The sequence below is a fragment of the Cheilinus undulatus genome, linkage group 14 (genome assembly GCF_018320785.1).
Source record: "Cheilinus undulatus linkage group 14, ASM1832078v1, whole genome shotgun sequence".
In the NCBI taxonomy this organism is placed as follows: domain Eukaryota; kingdom Metazoa; phylum Chordata; class Actinopteri; order Labriformes; family Labridae; genus Cheilinus; species Cheilinus undulatus.
In genome coordinates this window covers 44,960,987-44,977,172 of record NC_054878.1, presented here as the reverse complement: position 1 = coordinate 44,977,172, position 16,186 = coordinate 44,960,987, and the positions used below count along the sequence as shown (strand labels likewise).

At 43.0% G+C, this 16,186-nt stretch overlaps 1 protein-coding gene across 1 annotated transcript in view; it reads left to right on the top strand.

Moving 5' to 3' along the window:
• The window catches only part of kif26aa (kinesin family member 26Aa), a 73,378-nt gene that overhangs the window by 42,753 nt on the left and 14,439 nt on the right, over positions 1-16,186 (top strand). Inside the window, 3 exon segments of the mRNA XM_041805814.1 lie at positions 2,552-2,708; positions 5,365-5,527; positions 9,048-12,174. Of these exon segments, the coding sequence (XP_041661748.1) occupies positions 2,552-2,708; positions 5,365-5,527; positions 9,048-12,174 (3,447 nt within the window).

The following is a 16,186-nucleotide window of genomic DNA, read 5'->3' as shown; positions in this document are numbered from 1 at the left end:
CACTTTATAGTTTTTTGTCTACAGGATGAAGATCCTAGAGAGCAACACACTAGAGGGCACTTTATCACGTAATTTCCAATAAAATGAGATCCTTAAGTACACTTTATCTTGTCTTGTGCAATAGTAGAAGATCCTTAAGTGCACTTTATCATGTTTTGTCCAATAGTAGGTGATCCTAAAGAGCAATTTATCATGTTTTGTCCAATAGCAGGGGATCTCAAGTGCACTTTATCTTGTTTTGTCAAATAGTAGAAGATCCTTAAGTGCGCTTTATAGTTTTTTGTCCAACAGAAGAAGATCTTTAAGTTCCCTTTATCATGTTTTGTTCAATAGTAGAAGATCCTTAAGTGCACTTTATAGTTTTTTGTTCAATAGAAGGATATCTTTAAGTGCACTTTATCTTGTTTTGTCCAATTGTAGGAGATCTTTAAGTGCACTTTATCTTGTTTGGTCCAGTAGTAGATGATCTTTAAGTGCACTTTATATTGTGTTGTCCAATAGTAGGGGGTCCTTAAGTGCACTTAATAGTTTTTTGTGTACAGGATGGAGATCCTAGAGAGCAACACACTAGAGGGCACTTTATCATGGTTTGTCCAATAGTAGTAGATCCTTAAGTGCACTTTATCATTTTTCGTCTACAGGAAACAGATTCTAGAGAGCATTATTTATTTATTACTACCAACCAGAGAACATCCTAGAGGGCGCTTTGCAGTGTTTCACCAGTGTGATGGATGCAGTCTGCGTGGCATTGTCCAGTATGAAGCTGTATCTGCTGCTCTATGCTGTCTTGCTTCACATGCTGTTTGTTGTGCTGTTTAGATTACATTCCTCTACACTTATTGCACTATCTAGAGCTTTTATTATTTATTCTAATGATAAAACAAACCCTTCATTATGGAGCACCTTCACTGGTGAACAATAAAGATTGTTAACACAGGCTCAGCCAGTATTTATACAGTATCACTGCTGAAGAGTTTCACAGCCCACTCCCACTCCACACTCAGAGGTTTTTGTGCGGCTCTCAATGTGGCGGACCCTCCACAGGAGTGTGCAAACAGAGAGGAAGTGCATAGAGAGGACATAGAGGGTGAGTCTAGGAAAGGCCACTATAATAAAGAAAGAGCAGCTTTACAGACACTCCTCCTTTAGACCAGAGTATAACTCTCTCCTCTGCTACAAATCTTAAACATGTTTCTTCTAATGAGCTTCACTCTGAGCTCTGACATGCTCTGAGAAAACATTAACTATCAGAGAGGCCACGCTAACACCACCTCCGCCCACCATTACCTGTCACACATACACATTTCCACAGTTATTAGTGTTTCACTGCCTCTTGGTCCAGCTGGAATAAATCTGCATGGCTAATGAGGCCTGAAGCCTCTGTGTCCTGTTTATAGACTGCTGGATGTAAAAGAGTGCACTCAGCTGCTCTCAGCACTTTTAAATATCGCTGATGTGGGCTGTTGATCGTCCACACGGTCATTTCTCCAGCTTAATGAAAAGAACAGGCAGTTAGAACAAGCAGAGAGAGATGTCAGACTAATACACGTCTCTATATTTCATCAGAGAACAGAGATGTCTGGACTTAAAGACAAAAATATTTAAAGAATTTAGACTCTACTTATTTAAATCTAATGGTTCAAATATGCCAAAAAATCAAACATCTGTCCTCCCGTCCATCCATCATCTACTCATCATCCATTCATAAAGCCATCCAGCCAGCAAACCAAACATCCATCCAGCCATCCATCCAACATCCATCCAAGCAGACATCAGTTCATCCATCCATCCATCCATCCATCCATCCATCCATCCATCTGTCCATCCATCCAACTGTCCACCCATCATCCATTTCTCCATCCATCTATAGTCCATCCATCCATACGTCTATCTATCTATCTATCTATCTATCTATCTATCTATCTATCTATCTATCTATCTATCTATCTATCCAACATCCATATGTTTATCCATCCATCCATCCATCCGTCATCCATCTATCTATCATCCATTCATCTATTTATCCATCCATCCATACGTTCATCCGTCCATCTATCCATCCAAGAAAATTGCTGAAGAGTTGATGGATGGTGACAGGCAGTATGACTAAAAGACTGTCCAAGTTTTGTTTTAAAGTTTTTGTCTTTCCCAGACATCCTCTTCGGAGTTTTGCTCAGATGGACATGTGAAACAGTCTCTCTGGTATAATCAGGGATTTTTTTCTTGGGAATTAAGATAAAGCTTGTGTACTAGTGATTAGAAGAGTAGGGGCCAGTGATCTTTAAATCCACCCCCCCAGAGGGTAAATTTAACGTATGCGTGTCCCTGTTTAATGGGCATCATAAAGGCCTGAAGGTCCATGGGTTCTTTGTCATCTCTTGTGAAGCTAACATGTTAAAAGTCAATCAATTATTAAAACGGCTATTGACTATGCCTCACACCATAAACCAATCAATCAGTCGACCAGTCTTTAACCTACTGATCTTTCAGCATTGATGAGCAGCTAACGAGGCTGTATGTATTTAAAACATGTCTCATTTCTGTCCCTCAGTATCCGGGCGGAGCCGCCTCCACCTCCTGGATTTGGGTAGCTGTGAGACGGACATAAGCAGGACCAGAGAGGGGGGCGGGGGTCAGTGTCTGTCCCTGTCTGCGCTGGGAAACGTCATCCTCGCCCTTGCCAACGGGGCCAAGCATGTTCCCTACAGGTATGAGTGCACGCTCAGGGCATTTAAATGAACCCAGTAGAGGGTCAAAGGTCAGTGGTTAAATAACAGATGGACCAAGGATCCCTATGAGGACAGAGCAGTGACGGGGGAGACAAATGAGCCAGGAAGAAAAATAATCTGTTGAAATGAGCTTATGTCATTATTAAAAGGCTGATCATGTGATGAATAAATCATTATAAATCTAATTAACATGATTATTCAGCTCTGGATGCTTGTTAGTGCTTGTTTGGCTCAGGGCTTCATTGTGTCTCCATATAATGAACAGACTGTTACATCCTATTGTTTGTATAGATATTTTAGTCTTGCCTTGTTTGTTTCCATCAGATTTTCTGCTGATTTGCATTTTGTTCTGTTCAAACATTTCTACAACATTATAAGACAATTTTAGGTTGAAAATGGCTGCTGAAGCAGAGGCAGGCTAATGAGATCATTACCTTTTAATTCATGTTGTCTCTAAACTAAGGGAAACTGTAACGCTGTGAAAAAGTTGACCTGATTTCTTATATTTTTGCACATTTGTCACACTTAAACACTTAAATAGATTTTAATATTAAACAAAAATAACCTGAGTAAATAAAAAATATAGTTTTTAAATGACAATATTATTTATTAACGGAAAAAGTCATCCAAACCTACCTGGCTTTGTGTGAAAAAAGCTACTTCCTAGTACCTAAGTGTAGCCACAGTGGAGGGTTTTCCCTCAGATCACTGGAGAACTGCAAGTTCACACAGCAATAGTATGTCAACAGACTATTTTACCTGTAGGGCTAAATTTATCATCCTTTCCAATATAAGTCTGTGATATTATTGCTTCCACTATTGGGTGAGTACATTAGGAAGTTAAGAGATTAATGTTTGGTTTAAGGATCTGTGGTTTTATGTAAGATTCTTTGGCTAAATGTCCTCAAAAGTTAACCTTTCCTCGTCAATGGTGGCGTTTTAGCTCTGTGACCCACTGACCTCTTGTTGACCCCTAGCTCTCACTGCAGGATGAGACATGTCGATATCGTGATGATTTGCGACCGGGTTTCCGTGCATTGTGTTGTATTTTGAAAGAACCGGATATTCTACACTTGTGACTTCCTATTTTGGAGCTTTCTGATCGACGAGTGTTGACACGGTTTAGCAGCGGCCAGCGCTGAAAATAGACCTGCAATGTATCACGAACGAAGCAGAGCGAAGTGGCGCCTCAGGCATGCGCCAGCGGATCACAGCGCGGACACCGTATGTGGAAATGAGAGGTTAGTTACAACAAGTGGTCCAGGTCCTGGTCCACACCATCACACTACCTCCACCATGTTTGACTGTCAGTCTGATGTTCTTTTGATGAAATTCTGTGTAAGTTTGACTCCAGATGGAACGGGACGCACAACTTCCGGAACTTTTGTCTCGTCAATCCACATAATCTTTTCCCAAAAGTCTTGGGGATCATCAGTATGTTTTTAACCAAATGTGAGACGAGCCTTTGTGTTCTCTTTTGTCTCTTTCGTATTGCTGAACCATGAACTCTGACCTTAACTGAGTCAGTGAAGCCTGCAGGTCTTTAGATGTTCTGGGTTCTTTTGGGACTTCCTGGATGAGTCGTCAATGCTCTCTTGGAGTCATTTTGGTAGGCTGGCCACTTCTGAGAATGTTAACCACTGTTCCAAGTTTTCTCCATTTGTGGGTAATGGCTCTCACCATGGTTTACTGGAGTCCCAAAGCCTCAGAAATGTCTTTGTAACCCTTTCAGACTGATAGATGTCAGTGACTTTGTCTCTCAGCTGTTCTTGATTCCTTTAGATGGTTCCATGATGTTTTGAAGATCTTTTAGCCTACTTCACTTTGTCAGACAGGTTCTAGTTAAGAAGTTTCTGGATTCAGCATGTGTGGCAGTAATCAGACCAAAAAATGTGGTTAAAAACGAGTTATTTTATGATTGAACAATGGGGGCAATGCTATTTTCACACAGGGCCAGGTGGGTTTGGATGATTTTTCCCTTAATACATGAAACAAGCATTTAAAAACTGCATTTTTTATCTACTAGGGTTATCTTTGTGTAATACAAATGTTTGTTTGATGTGGTCTGAAACATTTCAGTGTGAGTCATAATCTTCTGAGAGTGAGTGGGGTCCGAATTTGTCTCTGAAGGGACTTTGAAATGCTTTTTTTTATTGAGTCACAACATAAATTTCTTTGTCTAATGCTAGTCCATGACAGAAATGCAAAGACTGGTGGATCACAGTTAAATATAATCTAATGGAGAATTAACTGGGAGTTGTTTAGCATGTTTTTTACTGGCAGAGAACGACTCGGCAATGATGTGCTGGATCTCCATTCAGTAGTTATCAAAAGAAGCTGAAACTGCAGTCATTTGCAGCTCTTCCCTGGTTCTTTAAAGGCAGGATTGCACGGACCTTTCACTACATTTCCATGTACAGAACACATGTTACGCCTAGTTCAAAGTGAACTTCATTAAAGTGAAATGAAGGATCCTTCATGTTCCCTTTTGCTTATCGGTAGCCCACTGTTGCGTGGGGTAATGAATGGTTTCTGGAATCCTGTGGGGTTTTCTTAGGCCTGTGGTGCATCTGCTCTTTTTTTCCCCCTTTTTTGGGGGGTGGGCTAACTAGGGGTTTCTTGATGTATTATTCAGGGACAGCAAGCTCACCATGCTGCTCAGTGAATCCCTTGGCAACATCAACTGTCGAACCACCATGATCGCCCACATCTCCGACTCCCCGGCCAACTACATGGAGACGCTGACCACGGTGCAGCTGGCCTCCCGCATCCATCGCATGAGGAAGAAGAAGTCGAAGGTGCTTTATTTTTATCTATCTATGCAAAACATTGCAAGAGAGTTGTGAATCTGACTATTTCAAGATCCAACCAACACAAGTTCAACAGTGACCCGACTAAAAACTAAAAACAGTATTTAGAGTCACTAAACTTCTCATTAGAAGCTCTGCTGGCCTCTTCTGTTCAGAATATTTCAACAAAAACAGCATTGGAGAGAGTCCCCACCATCCAAATGCAGAAAAAGATTTAATCAAAACACATTACACTCATAGACTGAAGATATACTTGCTTTTAATACCAGGAATGTAGACGTATTATGGCCTCCATGCATGCCCAGTGTTGGTTTGGTGTTTAGGTTGTGCACACCCTCAAAAATGAATGCAGCAGGTATGCAGGACACACAATGCACATGATAGGTGAGGGCTGTGTGGAGGTAAAGCAGCAGAGAAAACAAATTAATATTTGAAAGACAAACTGATAAAGACAAGACATTCAGTTGCATAAGCTGCCATTTCAATCTGTTGATTTAAAAAGATTAAGATTGGTGTAACAGTTCAAAAAGTGTCCGTGTTACCTAGAGACTTTCTGCCGAGTACGCCCATTTCTGTTTGTATAAGGGTGCTCTTGCATTAGGGGCCCAGGCTCAGATCCAAGCACACACCTCAGCCCAAAGTCTAGTTCTCACCGGTAAATGTGAATGCAAACGTACTGTACTAGGGTCGACTAAAAGAGGTGGTCTGGGGCATGATACAGTTGGACTTTGGCATGGTACTTAGCAGACGTGAATGCAACCATGCCCTGATACAGGACAGACTTGCATCAGCTCTTTGAGATGATTGTATCAACAAACCTTCCTTCCTTCCTTGGCAATTTTTCTAAATGCACAGCCAAAATCATCAAAATCTAATTACCAAATGGTCTGCTACGACTCACCCTATCAACGGTCGTAGGTTTTAGTCAGTGAGTTGAGTTGCTAAGGAAAAAATAAATCCTCTAAAGTGGAAGTATCCATGCAGTATGGATCCTCTGAGCTGCACGTAGATGAGTAGATACAAAAAATAGCCATTGCAGGCATCTTAAAAGTCATTTAAAAACCTATCCACTGTGGCAGGATGGACTCCTTTGCCAGCAAGATTCATGAACAGTCCTCACTGAGGTCATGATTTTTGGTCATGAAGTGGTTTTCATGTTTGCTTCTTCTTTCTTCTTCTTGGCAGTTTTGCAAACCAGCTACATGCATGCTGCCATCTACTGCAAAATATTCATGCCTCCTGTCAGCACCCTCAGATCAGTTTTTCTTGAATACATACCTGATAAAGATATTTTAACATTAGAATCAAAAAACTAAATGTGTTAATCACTTGGACTCTTTCTGTCATTGGCTGCTGTGACATCTAATAGTCACAAGTTAACACAGTCACTAAATAAACCAGTACACTATAAGTGTTATGTCCATATCCAAACAAAGTGCAGGTGGTGTGTTCTGACCACCAGTCATCACTATGAGCTGATCTGATGTTCCTATTTATAAATCAAGCATATAGCATTAGTTCAAGCAGGCCATGGAGTCAAGCGCCACCATGTGATTAAGATCAGCTGATTCTCATGCAAGCCATCAACAGCTTACTATCAGCTGATCTGCTCTAAGCATGCTATTGGCTGATTGCTCCTATGCTGCTATATTTCAAACGGCTCTAGGCTGACTACGTTTTGCTGCTCCCTTTGCTAGCTGATTCTGCAACCCTCCTCCACCTCCAGCTACTCCTATATTTTGCATCTGGCTTTATCAGTGTAATTTTTTTGTCATTGATTCCTGCTCAAGATTTCCTCTTAGGCACAGGAAAATCAGGAACCTGTGCTGTTCCATGTAGATTCGCTGAAGGGCAGGGAAATCCTAGAACAGCCACACAGCCCAATATAAACAATGGCAACAAGTGCAAATAGATAACTACTTATAAAGACAAATATTCATATTTATATTTATAAGTTATGTTAGTTCTGATCTCAGAATGAACATTTTTGTAACCTCCTCAAGTGTCCCCATGTTTGTAGTCAGCATCCCACACACTAGTTGGTGTATATGGCCTCAATCTCAGGTGCGCCCTCTAGTGGTGTCCTATAATAACAAATGTTGCATGTAGACATGTTTATATATGAGAATTCTCATGACACAGCTGGCAACAAGGTGAAACAGCAAGAATATGTCTGGCCATAGAGATCCATGGATTTCTCCAGATCTACAAGAAACGTTTTGATGTATTACTGGTATTTGCTTCAGCCAAGCAGAGCTCCAAAAATATGTAAGTTCATGCAGGTAAAGCTGCAGAGACAGATGTTTTTGCATTTGTTGCAAACCGCTTCCAAGTGCAGGAGGTTGTATATTCTTGCTTAGAAAATGATGTTAATGGAAACTGACTTTTATGAAAGGTAAAGTTTTCAAAAATTCATTTTTAAATTCAAATCAATGTCTAAAATTAATCAAATCATCTGACGTTCCCATTGATAAGTCGAGCATATAGCATTAGTTCAGGCAGGCCATGGAGTCAAGCACCACCATATGATTAAGATCGGCTGATCTCATGCAAGCCCTCAGCTGACAGCCAGCTGATGGCTTCTAAGCATGCTATTGGCCACTCGCACTCACTTGCTTTTGCAGCCCTCCTCCACCCCAGCTCCTCCTTTGTTATGAGTTTTTGCTTTAGCCAGGCAGAGCTCCAAAAAAAAAAAAAAAAAAAAAAAAGTATGGGGGTTCATGCAGGTAAAGCTGCAGAGACAGATGTTTTGGCTTCAAAAAAAATTATAAAATAACTTTAAAGTTTAGGAGGTTTTATATTCTTGCTAAGAAAATGATGTTGATGGAAAAGGAATTTTATGAGGTATCAAAAATGCATTTTTTAAAATTCAAATAATGTCAAAAACAAATAAAAAATGTAACACCATTAATTTATTCCAATAGAATATACCTGGGTCTGCTTGTATCTATCACTTTAAAAATGTAAGATTTCTACTCATGGCAGGATGTGAAGGGAAACAACTGCAGAAACCTTTTTTATGATTTGTTTTCAAGTTTCTTTAATATGCTATTAAGAAAAAAGATGTATTACTGTTGTCTTATTTACTCTGCGGTGCATAGGTTTCTTATGTATCCTGAGGGTGTCCCTGTAAAAACCTTCTAATCTATAATTTAGATCATTATTATCAAGTCAAAGTGTCATACCACCTCCACCCGCAGAGTTTTTTCAACCATGAAATGTCAGATAATCAATATGACTGTTCCTCTGGGGGCAGTACCCTCTGTGGTGAGATGAGAAAGGCTTTCACTCTCATTAGAGGCTGTATTTTGATTTTATAGATTCAAAGAGAAACAGGGGAACAGGAGGTACAAGCTGATAAATCTAACTGACATGAATTTTTATCCGGTGCACAGTTTGTACTTTTAACCTCACATTGTATCGACAGAAGACTCTCTAGGAATGGATTTGGCCTCAGGATGATGGCTGTGGAACACACTAATGCTGTTTATTCTGTTTCTATCTGCAGTATGCCTCCAGCTCATCCGGAGGGGAAAGTTCCTGTGAGGAAGGCCCGTCCCATAGACCTGCTCCTCTTCGATCCTTCCACCCTCGGACCATCGCCCTGGATCCAGACATTCCCCTTCTTCTCTCCAGTGATCCCGACTACTCCTCAAGTAGTGAGCACTCCTGCGACACCGTTATCTACGTCGGGCCTGGAGGGGCGGCAATCTCCGACAGAGAGCTGAGCGACAACGAAGGGCCGCCTTCTTTCGTCCCCATCATTCCCTCTCTGAACAAAAAGCGAGTCAAGGATGCGCCCAGGTCAGATGGTGACCACTTCAAGTGTAATACGTTTGCAGAATTGCAGGAGAGGCTTGACTGCATTGATGGCAGTGAAGGCCCTGCAACGTTCAGCTCAGAGGGAAAAGCAGGACTTACAGCGGGGCTCAGGGCTCAGACAGGAGCAACCAAACCCACTGAGGCAACTTTGCCACCAAAATCTGACAAGAACTCCTCATTCAGGGTCTTGGAAAGCTTACCAGCCCTATGCAAAACTAAACCTGATCAAGGTGACCTTAAATTCCTTTCAGCCAAAGGAATAGTGGAAACTTCCAAGCGGACGAGTGCAGATGGGGAGAGAATTTCGGCAGGCATCTCTCAGTCATGTGCGGCAAGGCCTGGTGGGAGTTCATCCCAGGATTCAGAGCCTGTAGTTCGAGAAAAGGTCCACCTAAAAGGAGGTCTGCCCAGACCGCCTACTTCACCCCCCTTACCTCGGACAGAATTCAGGGAGGTTTCTGGTAGGACTCCACCTGTGGGAATGAGTCAACAGGCACTGAGGCAAGGGTCTGCTGACACTGAACGGGTCCTTCTTACAGACAGAAGCCTCGTAGAGGCCAACAATCTTCGGGCCTCTTTGTTAGGAAGATGTCTTGACAGGGATTTTCTGAGGACTACCGTTACACTCCAGCAGCCTGTGGAGCTGAACGGGGAGGATGAGCTTGTGTTCACAATAGTTGAAGAGCTTCCACATGGCCTCGTCCCAGACAATGGCCGTCCTTCCAACCTCCTCAGCTTCAACACCGACTGCTCCTGGCAGGCATCCGCATCCGGCTCTCGCCCCGTCAGCATTATCAGCAGTATTAATGATGAATACGATGCTTACACGTCTCAACAAGGAGCTGTAGGACCTGCTCCTGATGTTGGAAGAAATTACCAGGAATGCTTCCTTTCCCAGCAAGGCGATGATCAGCCAGCGGTCAGCTCATGGTCGAGTGAAGCCACACATTCACATTCTTACTTAAGGGACAAAAATCGAGCAGCAGAGACCGCATCAATGCTAACCTTGCCGAGTAAATTCCATAAACAGCCGTTTTTGCATCATGGCATCAAGAGTTCCCTGAATGACAGTGGAATCTTTTTCTCTGAGCTGGATAGTGATCCTGCAACTCCAAACAAACCTTCCCTCACCAAATGCCCCCTCTCCCCTGACTCAACCAAGTTCTCTCTAAAAGGCTCCCTAAAAGCAAGAGGGAATACTCTAAATATGTCAGCCCTTAGTTCCCATCACACTGAACATTCCAGTCTTCCCAGGAAAACCAAGCCTACCTCATCTGCAACTGTGGGCGGCAGCAGACAGGACGGTAGACATGATGACGTCTTGCTTCAGGGAAGCAGGGACTTTGAATCCAGAGAGGTTGACCATCTCTCTGCAGGTAAGCCAAGAGTTGGCATAAGTACTGTTTCATCCAAGAAGCCAGGAGGGAACAGTAACAGTGTACCCCGGACACCAAAGGGGCAACTGTCTTCTTCAGCCCAAAGGATTGTGGATGGCTGTGAAAAGGCAAGCAGCAGGAGGTCAGATACCCTCATCAAGCTGCCACGTCTAACCCGAGGTGCAACAACCCTCGGTACTGTTTCTTCTTCCCAGAGCGCTGAATCAAAGTGGGGTCCTGAAGCCACTTCAGTGACGGGCACCCTCAGATTTTCATCACTGGGAAAAAAGTCAAATGGGCAAAAGAGTAGTGGGATCTCCAAGTCTGGATCTGGAAACATCTCTCCCCCTGCTCAACTCGTCAGACAGTCAAGCCAAGAACAGAAAACGCGGACTGTGCTATCTCCAAGTGCCTTAAAAACAAGCAGTGACTTAGGAAAACCCTCATTTACTCGGACATCGACCTCAGAGGAAGAATTCACCACCAGGCTCCGAGCAGAATCCTTCAGCCACAGGACCTCCAGTTTAAAAACTGATCATGGATTTGCCAGGGCATCCTCAAGCCTGAAGACAAGGGGTGCCAAAACAGAATCTTCTCGATATTATGGGAGTTTAATGTCCCTTGAGAGATGTGACGGACAAACACTAGCAGGGTCCAAGCCTGAACTTTTCAAGGAGAACAGTAAGTCCAACAGGTCGGTGCCAAAACTGGGAGTTCCACCTTCCAGTTCTACATCCAGCTCTTTTATCCAAGGCTCATCTGGTGTCACTGCATCACCAAGCAAACTCGGGCAGAATAAAGGTAATGGCAGCTCACGGGCAGCAATACCTGGAGGTGCAAAGGTTCGAACATTGTCTGCAAGCAGTTCCAAGGGCCTGAGCCCCTCCACTAAACCTCCCGATAACGAGGCAGTCCGCCACACTAGCCTAGCCCCAACTGGAAAGTCCCCAGCACGCTCTGGGACAGGAGCTAAGATGGGAAGGGGCACAATCATGGGAACAAAGCAGGCCATCAGCAGGGCAGCAAACAGCCGGGTCAGCGAGCTGGCCACCGGGAGCCAAAGGAAGCAACTGGGAAGAGGCTCTGGTGTGACAGAAAACGATGGCACTGACAGTGGGACTAGTAGTGTAAGCGGATCGCCAAACAATACGCCACTTCCTTCACCTTACAGCAAGATCACTGCACCTCGGAGGCCACAGCGCTACAGCAGTGGGCATGGCAGCGATAACAGCAGCATTCTCAGTGGGGAGCTTCCCCCCGCCATGGGCCGCACCGCCCTTTTTTACCACAGTGGAGGGAGCAGCGGCTATGAAAGCATGATCCGGGACAGCGAGACCACCGGCAGCACCTCCTCAGCACATGACTCCATGAGTGAAAGCGGGGTGTCCTCATCAAATAGAAGCAGAGTTTCTAAATCACCCAAGAAGAGAGGAAATGGTGAGTTTGTTTTGAAAAACAGTCCTTTGGTTCTTAATTAACTTGCATTGTCAGAGAGAAAGCATCAAGTTAGGTTTTTAATTTATCAACACTCTAAACCTAACTTGATGCTTTCTCTCATATATTCCCATATTATTGTAGCTTCCTGGAGAGATGGTCCAAGTCTCGAAAGCCGCATATAATTTAATATCTAACATGTGTAGTAAAACTTTATATTGTCAGGCTCATAGTATGCTATTCAAGATTCTTTTGGAGCAAATTGAATATACAAATTAGCCAGTGTCCACAAGAGTACCTTAATGCAGACAAGATGGCCGATATACATCCAAGCCATACCGGAAGTCTCAACCGGAAGTCCGTACGTCTAAGGTTAGGCTTAGGCATCAAAACCTGAATGGTTAGGTTCAGGGTAAGGCAGTGGGGAAGGTGATACCTTTGAGATCCAGCACCAAGGGTTAGGCTTAGGTGCGAAAAAGACTGACAAACACTGGCAGCTGAGTCCAACACGAAGAAGAAACTTCTGCTTGGGTCTTCCAGCATGGATTGGATGTACAGCGAGGCCCATGTTGGCCAGCTTGACTGCAGTTGGGTCCCTCTCAGAAAATCTGAGAACAGCTTGTTTCAGCACACATTTTCTCATAGGCGGAGAAAGGGGGGGTGGGTATTTGAGGGGATTGTGGGCAGGCCAGGGAGATATATTTTTGGTAGAAAAGCCTGAAAAGGTAATTTTTTTCATGATATGTCGTCTTTAAAGGGAAGGTTGTCCTCACAACTGTAAAAGGCTAAATACTGCTAGTTTAGAGCTAATGGTGCTTAATGTTGGGTGTCTAAAATTCTACATCAAGGGTAGGGTTAATGGTACAGTCTAGACCTGCCCTCTTGGTTATAAATTGGTGCTATACAACCAAAGACTGATTTTTTTTTATTTTGGTGCAAAGGAGATGAGCGCCACACCTCTAGCTCAGTGGTTCTCAAATGGTGTGTCAAGGCACACTAGTGTTCCCTGAGACAAGTCAAGGCGTCCCTTGGGGATCTGGCTGGGCCCCTGAAAAGACCCCAGAGAATGGGCCCTCTCCAGCTGTGATTTATTGATGCTTACAGTTAACCTCATTTGGCAAGCTATTATTGAGTTGAAATTGGTGTTGAAATTATTAATTCATGCTACTTTTAACCAAGTTAACCAATTTTTCTACCTATGTTGCCATTTATTTTGCTGCTTTTTTTGCAATTTTGCAACTTTTTAAAATACTTTTTGTCACATTTAACCCATTTTTGCTACCTTTTTGCCAGTTTTTGCCTACCTTTGCTATTATTTGGACATTTATTGCCATTTTTCATCACTTTTAACCCCCTTTTACCACCTTTTAGCAACTTTAAGCCTTTTTGCCACTTGTTACCTATTTTGCCACCTTTTTGACACTTTCAACCCATTTTTGCCACCCTCTTGCCAATTTCCGCTCACTTTGTTTGGCCATGTTTTTGCTCAATTTTGACATTTTTTTCAATCACTTTTACCCCATTTTTACCACCTTTTAAAAAAAAAAAACATTTAACCCTTTGTGGCCACTTGTAACACATTTTTTTTGACACTTTTTTGCGACTTTCAATGTGTTTTTGCCACTTTTAACCCATTTCTTTGGCCCCTTATGCCAGTTGTTACCCATTTTTGGCTCTGTCTTGTCACTTTTCAACCAAATTTTGCTGCCTTTTGCCCTCTTTTGCCAACCCCAGTTGGCCCCTTTATCCCCCCTTATGGGCCACATTGACTGTTATACTATTTAAAAAGTCAATTTTGTATTGATATGAATATGGTGTGCCTTGAGATTTTGGCTTAATCTTAGGTGTCCCTTGGGCGAAAAAAGTTTGAAAACCACACCTCTAGCTAACAGTGATAAACTGAGGAAAAGGACAGTTTGATTTCTGCCATGCTGAGTATTTGTTTTCATCACATTGTGGTGTCACAATAGGGACCCAGTCCTAGATCGGAGGAGTACACTTGACCCACCAGCCTGGGCCATTAGATCAGTACAAAGCTAGTCTAATGTCTGACGCTCACAGTCATGGAGGGAAAATAAAAAGGGCGTCTGTTGAGTAATGTTTGGAATACACAGCAGCATTTTTTTATCATCATATCCAATTATTTCTGAAATGAGGTTTTGCATTGTCACAGTTAACGGTAGTTTAAACTTCAAATTTGTCATTCATCAAGTTTTCTCTCAGTATTCTGATTCACAAAGTAAAAGAGCCATCAAACTCCCCTGGAAACCTCACAGAGAAATTAACATATTTATGACTTTCTCCAAAATCGCTCCCATCCATCAGAGTGTGCGATGATGGGGAGGGAGCAGCTCTTCACTTCAATATTTCCATGAATGCTGAGCACATTGACGAGTACAGGTGTTATTATTTCTGTGGGAGCATCCATCAAAGACTATTTCACCGCATGAATTCCTCCCTGCGCCCGCTGTTATCGTAACATCGACATCCTCGCACATTATCTGGTGTGTTCTGCCTCTGTGGCGTCAGCTCACAGCATCTGATTGTGATTCATGCAGCTCGGCAGTGGCGGCGGCGACACCAGGGTCAGGCAGCCTGATGCATATGGAACCAGCCCTCGTGTGATCTGCCTGCCATCAGTCTGTGGATCTCGGCTTGTTTCTGCCTCATGAATAATTCATGACGCCTCGGCGTTCCCCCGTGTACACATCCAACTCCAATTATCACCCCCATCCACTCCACAGCACACACACCCACACACTCCTCCTCAATCTGTCACTAGTGTACAGTCCTCACTTCTAGAGCGCCAGTGTTTAATAATCTCTGCCGGCTGTTTGTTTCAGAGCACGCTGCTGCTCGTGGTGAGGCTCTCAGCGATTATGGTAATCGTTAAATTAAATTATAAAGACGCTCTCTGACAGCCGCTGAAGATGAATTCAGGGTTTTTGGTTTGAAGGCGGTGGTTTAAGACTTAGCAGCACAGGTGGTTGATACAGGACTAAGGTAGTGAAGCTTCAAACAGCCCACAAACATAATAAACCAAGGCTCCTGCAAATCTATAAACCCAGATTTATTCAAAATAGAACGTGAACTACCTATAAGATGTTGAGGCTGAGACATTTTACCGTTTCATGAAAAATATTAGCTCATTATGAATTTACTAGCAGCAACACATCAAAAAAGTAGGGACAGGGCATGTTTACCATTGTGTAGCATCCCCTCTTCTTTTAACAACAGTCTGTAAACATCTGGGAAGTGAGGAGACCAGCTTCGGAGTTTTGGGAGAGGAATGTTGTCCCATTCTTGTCTGGTGTAGGATTCTAGCTGCTCAACAGTCTTCTTTGGCTTTTTTGCTTTTCTGATGCTCTGAATGTTTTCTTTTGGTGAAAGCTCTGGACTGCAGGCAGACTAGTTCAGGACCTGGAGTCTTCTCCTGTGAAGCCATGCTGTTGTGATGCATGTGGTATGTGGTTCAGCGTTGTTTTGCTGGAAAGAGACGTTGTCTGGATGGGAGCATATGTTGCTCTAAAACCTCTCTCTACTTTTCAGCATTGATAGTTCCTTTCCAGATGTTAGAGCTGCCCACACCATAGGCACTAATGTAACCCCATACCATCAGAGATGCTGGCTTTAGAACTGACCACAGAACAGTTTTCCATTTTACTTAAGGCCATTTTAAAGGGGAAGATGGCATTATGTGTGGATCCTGTTCACATATGGCTTCTTCTTCTTTAACTGTCATTTCTAAATGGCTCAGTCAACTGTGCTGACAGACAATGATTTCTGGAAGTGTTCTTGAGCCCATGCAGTGATTTCCATGCCTATTTATAATGCAGTGGCCCCTGAGGATCAACAGCATCCAACACTGACCTTCAGCCTTGCCCTGTGCTCACAGAGATTTCTCCAGATTGTTAATTTTCTCAGACTGTAATATTTTTTAATCTTAGTATTTTTTTTTTATGCCTACCTGTAGAGACAAGGAGGTACACCCCATGTAGAGTGCAGGGTGCAGAGT